Source organism: Phoca vitulina, unplaced genomic scaffold (assembly GCF_004348235.1).
Source record: "Phoca vitulina isolate PV1807 unplaced genomic scaffold, GSC_HSeal_1.0 scaffold44, whole genome shotgun sequence".
In the NCBI taxonomy this organism is placed as follows: Eukaryota; Metazoa; Chordata; class Mammalia; order Carnivora; family Phocidae; genus Phoca; species Phoca vitulina.
The window spans coordinates 10,998,083-11,011,313 of record NW_022589747.1 but is presented as its reverse complement, the minus strand read 5'-3'; the positions used below and the strand labels follow the sequence as shown (position 1 = coordinate 11,011,313).

At 46.9% G+C, this 13,231-nt stretch overlaps 1 protein-coding gene across 3 annotated transcripts in view; it reads right to left on the bottom strand.

Moving 5' to 3' along the window:
* Window positions 1–13,231, bottom strand: part of GLI3 (GLI family zinc finger 3) — a 269,157-nt gene that overhangs the window by 168,788 nt on the left and 87,138 nt on the right. For all 3 annotated transcript variants that reach the window (XM_032430575.1, XM_032430577.1, XM_032430578.1), the window contains one exon: window positions 12,725–12,967. In XM_032430575.1, the coding sequence (XP_032286466.1) occupies window positions 12,725–12,967 (243 nt within the window). The remainder of the gene's footprint in view (window positions 1–12,724; window positions 12,968–13,231) is intronic.

The window sequence follows — 13,231 nt, the reverse complement described above, 5'->3', positions numbered from 1 at the left end:
AGAGAAACGCACATGCTTGGCTGAACTAGCAAGGGTCACTCTCAATGAATGTGAAATTCGCCCCCAAAGGTCTAAAATTCAGGGGAGCATTTCAGATCGCAGTTCAGAACCCCTCATAAATTAATGAGAGGCAGACGTGAAAGTTAATAACAGCTGGGACGGATCAAGCGGAAAGAAAATGCAGCATCGGCATATGTGTGTTCTGTGAATTTCTTAAGAGCCCATAAATTTGATATTTGGAAGGAAGAAGGGAAATGTTAATTAGGAGAAATTTCATACTGGATTTAAATCTGCCGTGCAGTCGGAGCTCTATTGTAAACCCCCCTGGAATCAGAAATCAGCCCCAGCAGAGTCGTGCCTTTCATCCTGCCACATTATACTTGTTGATAGGTTACTTCATCATTTGTGTGTGTTTAGTGCAGTCTCTCCCCAAAACAGAAAATGAAGAGCAAGGGTCACATCTTTTTATTTCTACTGTGGGTGGCACTAAATGTGGAGGTATCAAAAAACATCTAAGGAAACTTGTAGAGAAGCCTGTAAGTTTTCGACCGCTGCAGTTCAAAGTATCTCAGGAGATCAGCGCTCTGAAGTCTCAACGTTAACTTTCCTTATGGTCCTGATATAACTTGCATCTGATCACCAGACCCCGAGAGATCTCAGGTCAGATCCACGCCCGGAAACAGCTTTAGGCAGTTAAAGTCTGCTGTCTCACACCGGTCTTCTCAGTAAGCATCAGTCCTACCTGCGGTCCTGAGAGAAGGAGATCCCGTGGCCTCCCTGTGACCGTCTCCATGCATGTTCCTCTGTCTTGGTGCTCGCAGCGGTCTCTCCTTACTCCAGAGGTACCACGTGTCCCTGTAGCCGGCACTGGCCCTGCCATTCATATTCAGTCCTTTTCATCTTTCCTCATAAATCATTCCTCCAGCCGCCCCTTCATCATGCTGACAGCTTCTCTCCAGATGCTTACCCTTTATCTGAGACACCCAAGCCCGGAGACCAGGAACTGCCCATGTTAGCAGGACACCAAGATGCCTCTGCAACAGGCTTGCATGCCGCCCCCCTCCCGGCCCCCGCTGCAAATAAATATTCCAAAGAGACTTAAAAATAAGGGCGCTCACTCCCTGCCACTTCCTCCCCTGGGTGGGGCAGGGCGATCTGCTTGCCCTGTGCCGTCACACAGAGGGACAAGGGACTGCTGTCCCCAGCCCAGGCCTAGGGGGGCCAGATACCACATTATCCTGCTGATAGGGGAAAGCTCCAGTGACTTACACAGGCTGCTCTTTGGAATCAGGTTCACAAAATGAATCTCTCCGTGGTCCCAACGGACAGCCTATGTCCCCAAAGCCGCTGCAGGTATAGCGGTTAATAGGGATGCAGTGGGGAAGACAAAGTTTAACAAGATGAGTACAACAGCAGTGTGCATGGAACCTCCTGCCCTCCCTCACTCCCAAACCCTCAGCCACGGAGTCCAGACTCACACGAGCACTGTGAGCAAGATCCCTCTAAATCTCAGTTAACTCATGTGCCAAAATGGGTTTGTACAAAAATTAAATGAGTCCTGGGGACGCCTGGGTGGCTCAGTTGGTGAAGCGTCTGCCTTCAGCTCAGGTCATGATCCTGGGGTCCTGGGATCGAGTCCCACGTCGGGCTCCCTGCTCAGCAGGGAGTCTGCTTCTCCCTCTCCCCCTGCTGCTCCCCCTGCTTGTGCGCGCTCTCTGTCAAATAAATAAATAAATAAAAATCTTAAAAAAAAAAAAAAACTAAACTAAATGAGTCCTTAGCCTAGCACCTGGCACACAGTAACTACCCCACATGGCAGTCTGCCGTGGTGACTGTCAGTTTCCCAACACGCCTATCCCCCAGAACAGAGGGGTGCAGGGAGGACTGGGAGGCCTGCCTGTGATTACGTCACAGGTAGCTTCCGATTCTTCGGGAAAGTATCACTGCGAAGCAGTTTCTCCTCCTTCCCTCCTGGAGCACAGCGACCACAGAGGCCAGCACAGGGCGCTCCCGCACCGTCCCCCTCCCAGCCCACGGGGACCCGCTCAGCAGTGCCGGCAGACCCCCCCAGGGGCTCGCCACTGGCGGCTCCGCCACCCGGCCCTGACCCCGTCCCCAGTTTCCCCCCGTCCCCACCCCCCCGCGGGGCTGAGCATGAACCACCGCCCACCTAGCCTTGGCACAACTGGGGACTGCCATTTTGAAAGCATGGATTAAGAATTTGAGCTCTGGAGCCAAACTATGTGAGTTCAAACCTTGGCTCAGCGCTTCGGAACCATGTAAAAATGGGCAACTTTCTTACCCTTATTGGGCTTCCGTTTCCCCATCTATCAACAGGGAAAATCATGACAACCTCTCATAAGGTTATTGCGGGGATTTAATGAATTCCAAGCCCTGGCATAATATGTGGTGCAAAGAGAGGGTTCATTTTCTGCCTGCTGTAATTTCTAAGACAGGAGGAGCATTTCCCTCCTGCCTGGGTCACTGCAACAGCATGCTGAGTCACTTCCTAATTCTATACTCCGCCCCTCATGACAGGCCTCACACACCAGCCAGAGTAATACTCCCCAAGGAAAAACCCAACCACATCACTCCCTCCCGTGGCTTTCCATTGGCCCACAATTGCCCCCAGCCTGTCCCCCCAAAACTGCCCCACTCCCTCACCAAGCCATTGCACCAGCCTTCTGTCTGCTCCAGGACATGGCCACAGCAAACCCACAAATTCCTCTCTGTAAGTGGAATGCTCTCCCCTTAGATCTTCCTATGGCTGGCTTCTTCTGTCATTCGGGCCTCAGCTGCAAAGACACCTCCGAGCAAGGCCTGGTACATTACTACACCCTGAGTCTCTCCCCTCAACACCAGCCACTTTCCTGGGCTCCGAGCACCAGCCTTGCTGCCTCAAAGACACCCTTTCCAGGTGTTTTGTGCATGTCCTCTAGCTGCACTGAGGGCTCCCCAAGAGCAAGAACCTGACTGATCTTGGCAAATGCGAACCCCTCAGGACCTAGACAGTGTCTGGCTCACAGCGGGCTCTCAAAAAGTACACAGGATTTTTGAAATGAAAATAAATATCATGCATCATGTACCCAGTGGGCTAAGACCTGAAGCGCATGCAGCAGGGGTGTGCCTAGAAGGGCCCAGTACAGCAGAGGCACTCAGCTGCCTCCACCTTCTCATCAACTGTCCCTCTACATCATCAATTTGTAGCAAGTGATACACAGACTACATTCAAAACATCATTAGTGATAAAAGATAGAGGCTACATAAAAATGCATCCCACAGCCAGAGATACGTTAAATACAGAAGTAAATTGCATGTTTGATCAAAAGGGTCAACCTATGCGGTCAGATTTGTGGGGCCGAGCTGAGATCTCGGAAGCCAAGTGTGAGCTCCGTCAGATCACCGACGGGCAGGGAGCAGGGTGGCAATGACATTTCATGACATGCCGTACTTAAGGGGAGAAACAGGGGTGGGGAGGAAATGTGAATTCTTGCCGCCTTTGAAAGCAGGCTTATTCCACGAAAGCAAGCCGAAGAAAGAGGTGGTGTCTGTTTCCCAGCCCCCGCCACGCGCACTTATCTGATCCTCTCTAAATTGGGACACAGGCAACTCCTTTTATTCCCCTCACGAGCCATGAGCACAATCAGGATGCAGATTTGGGGCCCCCCCAGTGGACAAGTAAACACCCAGCTTCCTGGAGTGGGCTTCCTCTGACCTGCACAATGTCTGCTGATTAGCCTCACAGTCCCCGCGGAGGGGACGCGTCTCCTCCTCAGGGGTCCCACCACCTTCTTCTAAGATCCTCTCTGTCTAGGCCGGCTTGCGGGCTTCTGCCACCACTGGAAGGCTTTGTTCTCACTTCCCCCCAGCAGCATTAGCCACTGGATTTCCCAGCTGAATTTCACTTCATTTCAGGCCCCCACCCCCAACCTCACCATGGGCCCCTTGCGCTTTCTTTAGCTTGACTGATGTTACATTTGAGTTGGAAAAAAAAAAAAAAAAAACAGAAACCTCAAGGTTTTTTTTTGTGTGTGTGTGTGTGTGTGTGTGAACATTGTATATTTTGAAGTTAAAATGGATCTTGATACAGGGCACTCTAAATTCATTGGAAATTAAGCCACATTTATTGTCGATGTTTGGCATTTGCACTTTGAGATCAAGAAAGATACTTTGGGGGCACCTGGGTGGCTGAGTCGGTTAAGCATCTGCCTTCAGATCAGGTCATGGTCCCAGGGTCCTGGGATCAAGTCCCACGTAGGGCTCCCTGCTCAGGGGGAAAGTCTGCTTCTTCCTCTCCCTCTGCTCCCCCCACCCCACTCATGCTCTCACTCTCTCTCTCTCTCTCAAATAAATAAATAAAATCTTTACAAAAAAAAAAAGAAAAGAAAGATACTGTGGTTATCTAGGTTACCCAACACAGAAGAACTCAAAAGTTTGAGAACAAGTATTAATGGATTTTGTTGTCTTCAGGGGAAGATGGGACACACCACACAGGGAGGAACAGCACATGCCGGATGACCAATGAAAGAGCCGTGGTCAGAAGTCGGGAGGACGGCTGTGGGACGGGAATCCCATGCCTGCAAATCTGAGGGAGGAGGTGAATTAAACTCTCTGAGACAAAGAAACTCTGGGTTAACGATGGGAAACACAGTTATCCAAAGATCTGTTGAAATACCCCAAAGCTATGACACACGTCCTGGGGGTCACCCTGGGGACTCAGGCAGAGCAGGGGCTCCCCAGGAAGCCCATCTGCTACCGCCCCCTTCCCTGAGCTCCACCCTCCCACCACTCTCCAACCACCCTCCTCCCGGGTCCTCACAAAGGATTTCCTCTACTAAGGATCCTCTCTACCTCTTTGCCACAGGAATTAGTTCAGATGTCCCCTGCTTCAGGAAGCCCTCTGGACCCAAGTCTGGGTCAGGCATATTGTTACCTGCTCCCAAAGGACTCTGCATTTGCCTTTCTGAAACATCCTTTGTGTTGTCTTTTTGCATGGGCTGATCTACTTGTCTCAATGTCCCACCGGCCTGAAGGTCCATGGAAGCAGTGACTTTGTTCGTTCTTTCTAACACGGGTTGGCACTTAGGAGGCCACTAGTAAATAACAAATGACTAAAGATGAACAAAAAATACCAACAGCTGAATGAATCAAAAATTTTCCTCATTTTGTTCTAAGAGGAAGAAACTCACCAGAACTGAGGTTGATGAAAAGCCCGGACCCCCCCCCCCCAGAAAGAAGGGAAGACATTAGGAAGATAAGAACAATTAATTTTAAGAGAGACCCAAAGTATAAAGAACAAAACATAAAAGCTAAAAGATTTGAGCAAGTTGGATACTTTTCAAAGAGTACCGTAAGAATCCAAATGCTATCAGAACATAGGAAGGACAGAGCAATAAAATGCCACATCGGTTACCCTGTCTTAAATGAAACTGTAAAAGGCACAAAGAGAAAAATCTAGCCCTTTCACTAAGAATAATGAAGATACAGTACAAATTTATAGGTACAAGATCAAGAAAGCTAAAGCAGGACAGGAGATACAACTTTCAAGAGACATCAAAGGTAACATTCTTTAATTATACAAGAAAAAGGAGGAGGGACCAAGGATAATGTTGCTCCATTAGGAAAGGGGACAGAAAGTTGTTAGCAGATGGCTGAGAAGTGGCATGAGTTGCTGTGTTTCTCATGCTTTAGTCTACGAAAGGGATCGGGGGGCGGGGAACGGAAGGAAAGAACTACAAGCAACTAAAAAAAAAAAGAAAAATGTTGCTGTGTTGGGTGGGTGCCAAATTAGAAAAGGAAAATAATTACATGGAATATTTAAACAACCGAGTTCATAATCCCAAACTGATTTGTAGATGGAGGCTCCTGTTAACATGGATTACACGCATACTTGGACACTAACAAGTTGGAAAGATGTCACCGAAATCATGAATTGCCTAGAGATCATTGAACGCAAAACAAATCATTAAAATTTGGAAAAGGGGGAGACAAATATCATGCTCACCTTAACCACAGAAAAAAATACCTACCTGTTTAATTTTAGATGGGTGTGAAAACGCGTGAGCCAGGCGGATCTCCCATGCTAATCCCACGGTCCTTAAAAAGAGGATCCTCCTCCAAGTCTGTGAATAAACTGCCAACTTATTCCAAAGTACCACCATTCATCTCAGATGAGAACCCTCGAAGTCTTACAGCTGCTGTATGTACGTGAGAGCAAATATTTTTGCTGGTTTTGAAATGTGCAATTTAGAAATATATCCATGTGTCATAAATGCCTACTTTCAGAAAGGACCGGGTGACTACGTCTGGATCCGAGGTGGCATTTAGGGACTAGAAATAAAACAGAAGCAGAAGCGTCAGTGTCTCGCCAAGGGGCCCCTCCTGAGTGGCAGGCTCAGGACGAACTTCATCTGTGACGTGATGAAGGTCAATCAACGGAACTGCTCAGCCTTTTGTGGCACTGAAGGGCCCCCCGGGGTCCTGCCCCAGGACTTCTGGCAGGTGTAAGAGCTGAGGACGGCCCCTGGATCGCCACGTGATTCCAAACGCCAACATATGTGGGCCAACACAGCCATGAGGTGCTGAGGTGAGAGTTATACGTCTATCTGGTGTCCAGGGAATGGAAACACCTTTGTGAAATGAACTTTCAAAGGAAGCGGTCTCTAGACAGGCCCTGAAGGGTCAGTAGAACGTGATGACAGGAGGAAAGCATGGAATGATTCCAAGAGGCACAAGAGCATGAGCAGGGTGGCCGAGGCAGTGGCCAGGGGGCCAGGCTTGCCTGTTGGGACGACTGCGGTGGGCTGCCGGGGAAGGGGGCACTAGGCCAGGGCGCAGCCGACAGCCAACTGATTTTCCCTAGAACACGATCTCCCTGAGCCTCGTCTGTCCGTCCTTCTCCTGAATGGCCTTCAAGCTTCTCCCTGCTCTCCTTCAATCAATGCATTCCCGAAAATTCAATGAATAAAATCAAATAAAATTTTTCAAACACAATAGTGCTTTTCTCACCGCTGGTTTCCAGTTTCCCAGGTCACCTCCCAAGACTAAATTGTAGAGTCACAGTCCTATTAGGCCCGAGAGTAGTCAAGATTCACTAGCAAGAGTCAACCTGGAACCCTAAGGATTATCCCTAAATTTCTACCACTTTCAGCAGAGTGAGTTAGTAAGCTTGCAATAACTCCTTCAAAACCAATGGATGTGGCTCACAGTTTGCAAGCCATAAACATGACCTCTGGATTACTGAAAGAAAACCTGGATCGTTACATCGAATTTCTAATAGAAGGACAAGAATAATCATGGAGCTATTCTGAAGCTCACAAATACCAGCTCTGCAAAGGTTTGTAGACTGTGTCTCCCCGCTCCCTGCGTCTCCCCGCTCCTACAGTTCAAGACTATCCATGGATGAAGCAATATACTTGGCAAGGCCCCCCAAGTATGACCCAACATCAGTCTTTCTGTCTAAGCAGTATAATTTTCAAAAAACAACGATACACCAAACACTGCTGATTGGTTCATCGACTGTTCTCCGAAGCGGTAACAGACAGCCTGGATGAGAATGGAACGGTGTGTGCTCAGGAAACTGTCACTGCCTACGCACTGTGGTCGACCCCGAACTGCTCATCTGTGCCTTGTAGGCATTTTTGTCTTTCACAGTCTCCAGATGACACTCCAACAGGAAGACAGACGTGAGCAGGTGCACCTATTAAATATGTAAAATACACATCTTCTCTTCCACTCGCTTAGAAGATGTATTTCTAAGGGCTGTAGAAAGTCACCTAATATAAAGACAGACAGGTAGGGAAAAAAAAATCTTACTTTTTTTTTTTTTTAGCACACAAGAATGCAAGTGGGCTCGGCACATCAGCTCCCCACAGAAAATAAATGTAAGCAATTAAAAATTCAGTTTCTTTTCTTTAAGCTAATTCTTCAGGTTTTGCTAATTAGCAACTAATAGTTCTGTCATCTGAGCTGGGAAACATACGGAAGAATACCAGTGGTATGTTTTCAATCAAAGCATTTGCATGAAGGAATGAATCACATTTTCCATGAGGGATTACTACTGCGTGGGAGCAGCTGGGCGCAGAAGAAAAGCATCTTCACGACCCTAAAACTGTAAAAAGAGACCTGAAATTTTAGAAAAGGGGACGTCCTTCTGCTCCTCGTCACAGAACCAGCAGGGGCCCTATGTGGCAGGACTCACGAATCTGAGACGCTCCCCACAAAACCTCCTGCAGGGACAGTCAGAAAGGGAGACTCCTCGCAGGAAGGCAGAAGACAATGAAACAGATGTTTTCCGTAACAGAGAAGAGAATAAAAGTTAAGCGTCGGCCAGGGTACAGGAATGCTTTAACTATTATGTCACCTGCCTGTGCAAGTTCCTAAGAGAATACACGCCTGGCAGTGAGTGAACTCGGGGGTGATGGAAGTCTGAAGTATACCTGGCTACCCACAGAGCAGGGGCAGCTTAAGACTGCTGAGAAATCTTCAGGCGGGAGAAGGGGGTCCTCATCCTGAGTCCGGTACAAGAAACTCAGGTCTCTGAAACCCAGCGCCTCCCACACTCTTCCCAGTCACAAAGCGCTGGTGATCCTACAGCCGCCCGCCTGTCAGCATCACCCCACATCTGAACCGTGCGGCTTAACCCCCTACTTTCTTGCCTTGATATACAAGCCCTCCACAGCGACCCTTCAGGAGAGAATACCCTCCAGTGCCCCCTGTGAGGATTTTATTCCAAACATATGTTGTGAATGTTTGAAGTGCCCGCTATCCCTGGTATTTCTTTTTTCTTTTCTTTTTTTTTTTTTTAAGTCAAACCCACAAAACCTAAAATACTTTGAATCCAGCCTAAGTGCCATTTGTGAAGACACAATACTGCATACCCAAGGATAATCAAGTCTTGTGCAATAAAAATTGTACAGATGTCCTTCTGAGGGTAAAGAAACAATTTTCCCTTTTCCGATCTTACAGGAAGCCTGCCCACACGTTAGAAATACAAAGTCAGTATATATAGAAGCACAAATTAGGCATCTTGGAAAGTCCACATTTTCCAACCACAGAGAAATGAAGGAATTCCTGGGAGTGTTCCCATGCCCAGCTACACTGGATTGGAGGAGTCTTTTTTCTCCAGAAACCTGGTGGAGTTGGCACACGATTCACAGGAAAAGGGAACAGCCTACAGAGATGTTTCTGAACCTTGAGCCACTGAAGGTCTGCAGCAAAGTTGTGTTTTGAGAGTTTCGCTGCAGGACTGACAAGAATGTGATCGAACTTGCATGCCTTGTTTTAAAAAGACCGCACTTTTCTCATACACTAAAAATTTCTGGAGGACCTATCAACTTCAGCATTGTGTTGGTCATTCATTAGCTTTCCCTGGATAATTAAATCCAGAGAAGGTAGACAGATTTTATTATAAAGTACCAAAAAAATACTCATTATACTGGTAGAAGACTAAAATATCCAATAGGGTTCTAGAAAAAGTAGAGTTACAACCTACCTAACTCCTTGAGGCTTGGTTTAGGATATCTTTAAAATATTTCATATGGATAATTCTGTAGATTTCATTTTTCCACATATATTAAGTTTGTATTTGTTACATACATACAAATACATACACGTATTTAAAAGTTTAAAACTTCCCAAAGTCATTTAAAAGCTTTAACATTTCTTCACTTACAAAATAGAAAAAAAATGTAGTCAATTCACTAAGGTTCAGGGAGAAAGGTTATGTTCAGAAGACCACCATACGCAGTGCTGCCTACACCAACCCTCTTCCTAAGGTTTACAGTCCACTCGATCTCTAATCTGTTTACAGAAGACACAGATCTCAGGGAGGCAGAGAAATACACAGGACTGCAGCAGTAACAAAAACAGCTTGGTTGTTTTGGAGGAGGTGGTGGTGATGGTGATGAGGGTAGTGATGGTGGTGGTGATGGTGGTGGTAATGGAGGTGATGGTGGTAATGGTGGTGATGGTACTGGCACTGTGATGATGGTGGTAATGGTGGTGATGATGGTGGTGGTGGTAATGAGGGGGGTGGTGTTGGTGGTGATGGTAGTGGTATTGGTAATGATGGTGGCGGTATTGACGGTCATGGTGGTGGTGTTGGTGCTGATGGGAGTGATGGTGGTGGTGATGGTGGTGGTGGTAATGAGGGGGGTGGTGGTGACAGTGATGGTGGTGATGATGGGGTGGTGGTGGTGTTGGTGCTGATGGGAGTGATGGTGGTGGTGATGGTGGTGGTGCAATGAGAGGGGTGGTGGTGACGACGATGGTGATGGTGGCGATGACGAGGATGGTGGTGATGATGGTAATGATGGCAGTGATGATGGAAAGGAAGGGACAGGAGGATGTGGAGGCATAGGAAAACAGGTGCCATAATGATCTGAAGCACTCACCATGAACCAGAGATTTTACTAAATACCGTATTTGCATCATCTCACTTAATTCTCAGGAAAACACCACGGAAGAGCAGTCACATTATAACACCAAATAAATGGTTAGGAAATGATCCTTAGAGGGGTCAGCACACTTGGCCACGCCGCACAGTCACTACATGGCAAAGCTGGAGCTGGAGCCCCATCCCCTAAACAGTAATCCAATCTGTGTGATCTCTAGAACTCCCCACCCATGTTGTAGATGTAAGGATCTCATTTACTTATTCATTTATTTATGACCAATTCAGGGAGGACATTGGAACGGTGGGTCAAAATGGCATCTGCCAGTTGGTTATAGGCAAGCGTCCATAGTTCGTCAGTCATCATGCAGTTTTAACAGTGCCTTGAACAATACAGCGGGGAAAGTTAAGGAGCATCCAACGTACTGGTCTATGTCCTCTAAATAGAACAGTTCCAAGCCCCGCTAAGAGCTCTGCAGTGCCCTGAGCTAATTAATGTCGAGGCCCAAGGGATGGGTCACAAACGCACGCTGCCAAGAGGTGCCAAGGATCCCAGGTGTGCAGAGAGCCTATCTCTCAAATGCAGGGGAGAAGAGTCAATGGGCAAACCGTTAGAAGAAATGGACCAAGAACAAGCTGCAGGTTGAATGGCACAGAGAGAAAGTTAACGATCATCTGCCTACTTCCATCAACCAGAAAAGAAGTATTCATCAGCTGTCCTGCCCAATTACATACCTCAATTATTAGTGGGCATCTGGAACAGAAAGCAAAACATAAGTATGAGATGGGAAAAGTTTGTGTTCACACATAAGGATGAAAACAAGGCAGGGAACTTGTGGTAAATAAACTAGACCGATTCTTTTTAAAAAGTAAATATACTCAGGGAGTCTTAAAGTAGGGAGGAAGTTCGCAGATTCCCTCACATCTTCTCCACGGAGCTCTCTAATAGAGACCCGCAAATAAAAATACAATATAGAAAACAAGAATGTGCTCAGAGAAACATCCTGCCAACGCTATTGTAAACTCTCACTCCTAAAAGAAAATGAAATAAACTTTAACAAAGACAGAAAAAGAAGTGAGCACCTACCTCCTCCTCATTTCTGGATCTGTAGAAACAACTGTAGCAACAGGGCTGAGAAACGCTTTTTAATCAGAGAAGCTGTAGCCTTTTTTAAAAGCCTAGAAGAATCCATAAAACCTTTTCCTCCATGCTTCTGACCACTTAAAAAAATAATGTACCTTCCATTTCTACCAACAATGTAATCTGGTCGGGGAGAAAGCAGTTGCTGAGACGTAAGGCTGCTCCAGGCTCTTTGATCTGCACCCTGATGAGGGAACATTCCCCTCTGCTACAAGTCAGCTAACGAAGGGATGAAGTTAGCTTTTATCCTGGGCACTTTCTTGAGGGGGAAAAAAAAAAAAGGCACTAATCAGCTGTCCTCGCTAATCAGTCATCTGGCTAATGACCTTTTGCCTTAAAACACTAAAATTTCTGAATGATGTGGAAAAAGGGAAACACAAACCAGTCCCCCTCTCTGGAGCTCAATGGATCATCTGGAATTGGAGCCGGGAAGGTTAAATGGCAAGTCTGTATCCTGGCAAAGTGATAAATCTGTAATCAAGAGCTGCAGCTTTGGCACCTCAATGTGAACTTCATTACTTCCACAACCAAATTATATATTTTTTTTAACTAGAAACAGGCCACAAATAAAGTCAACCATGATACATTTTTCTTTGGAGAAAGCCATCATATATTTGTATCCTGAGTCCTAGTGAATTACTTAAACTTTATTAGTGCTGGAAAAGGAGCTTCCCATGTTTCCGGTCTGCCGGTTAGAGAAGAAAGTAAAACGTGTAGAAAATTCTTCCACATTTAAGGAATTTAGCACTGATTTGCTCCAAAGGAGTTCGTTCATTCTCAACAAGTAAGCAAAAAAAAAATCATTCAAAATGGGGATAGATGTTGTTCAGGAATTCTGCCAGTGCAGCCCACTTTAATAACTACCCCCATCAACCAATTTTGCTCCTGCAGTGTCTACCTGGGTGGAAGAAATCTGGTTCTCGTTCCCAGCAAAGGTCCATGTGGATTAGCCACAGATGGACACCTTCCTGAAGGCTGCCCCACAGAGGCTTGGACTGGCTTAGAGACGTAAGAAAAATGGCTCTCTCTAAAAAGAGGAAAGGATGGGATGTAGGAGAAGAAAAAACAAAACAAAACTGGAGAGTAAATTAAACACTGGTATAAATTAATACCAGCCCGATAATTCATACAGCGCGCCGGCAGCCCTCCGCGGCTCCCGGAACCAGGGTGATGGGGCAGGAACCACTTACGGTAGTGAGGCTCCATGTAACCGTTCCGGGGGTCCATGGCAAACACGGCCCCGCGGTATGGCACGGAGGGCTCGGCCAGGTGCGGCAGGGACCCATGGATCTCCTTCTTGATCAGCGAGGCCCTCTCCTCACTGGATGTCGAAGGCTCCTCGCTGATCTTGCCAAGCCCCTGGACACTCTGTGGCTGCATGGTGACTGCGTTTCTTCTCTCTCTGTGATAGGTCTGTCCAGGACTTTCATCCTCTGAAGAAAGAAGGAAAATGGAAGCTCTGTGAGCCACTTGAAGGAGCAATCCAAGAACAGTCATCAATTAGGTCTCCCTCTCCATCCCTCCTCCCCAAAAGAAGCCCTATTTCTCATTCTTGGCAACTTTGAAAGCTACACCATGATGACATATTCCGCAGACAACACTGCTTATGAATGAGGGTCCAAAATACAAATCGAAGGCCTAAGGGGAGCAGGAAATGAGCCTATTAAGTTGAGATGGAGGGGGTCAGCAAATTATCA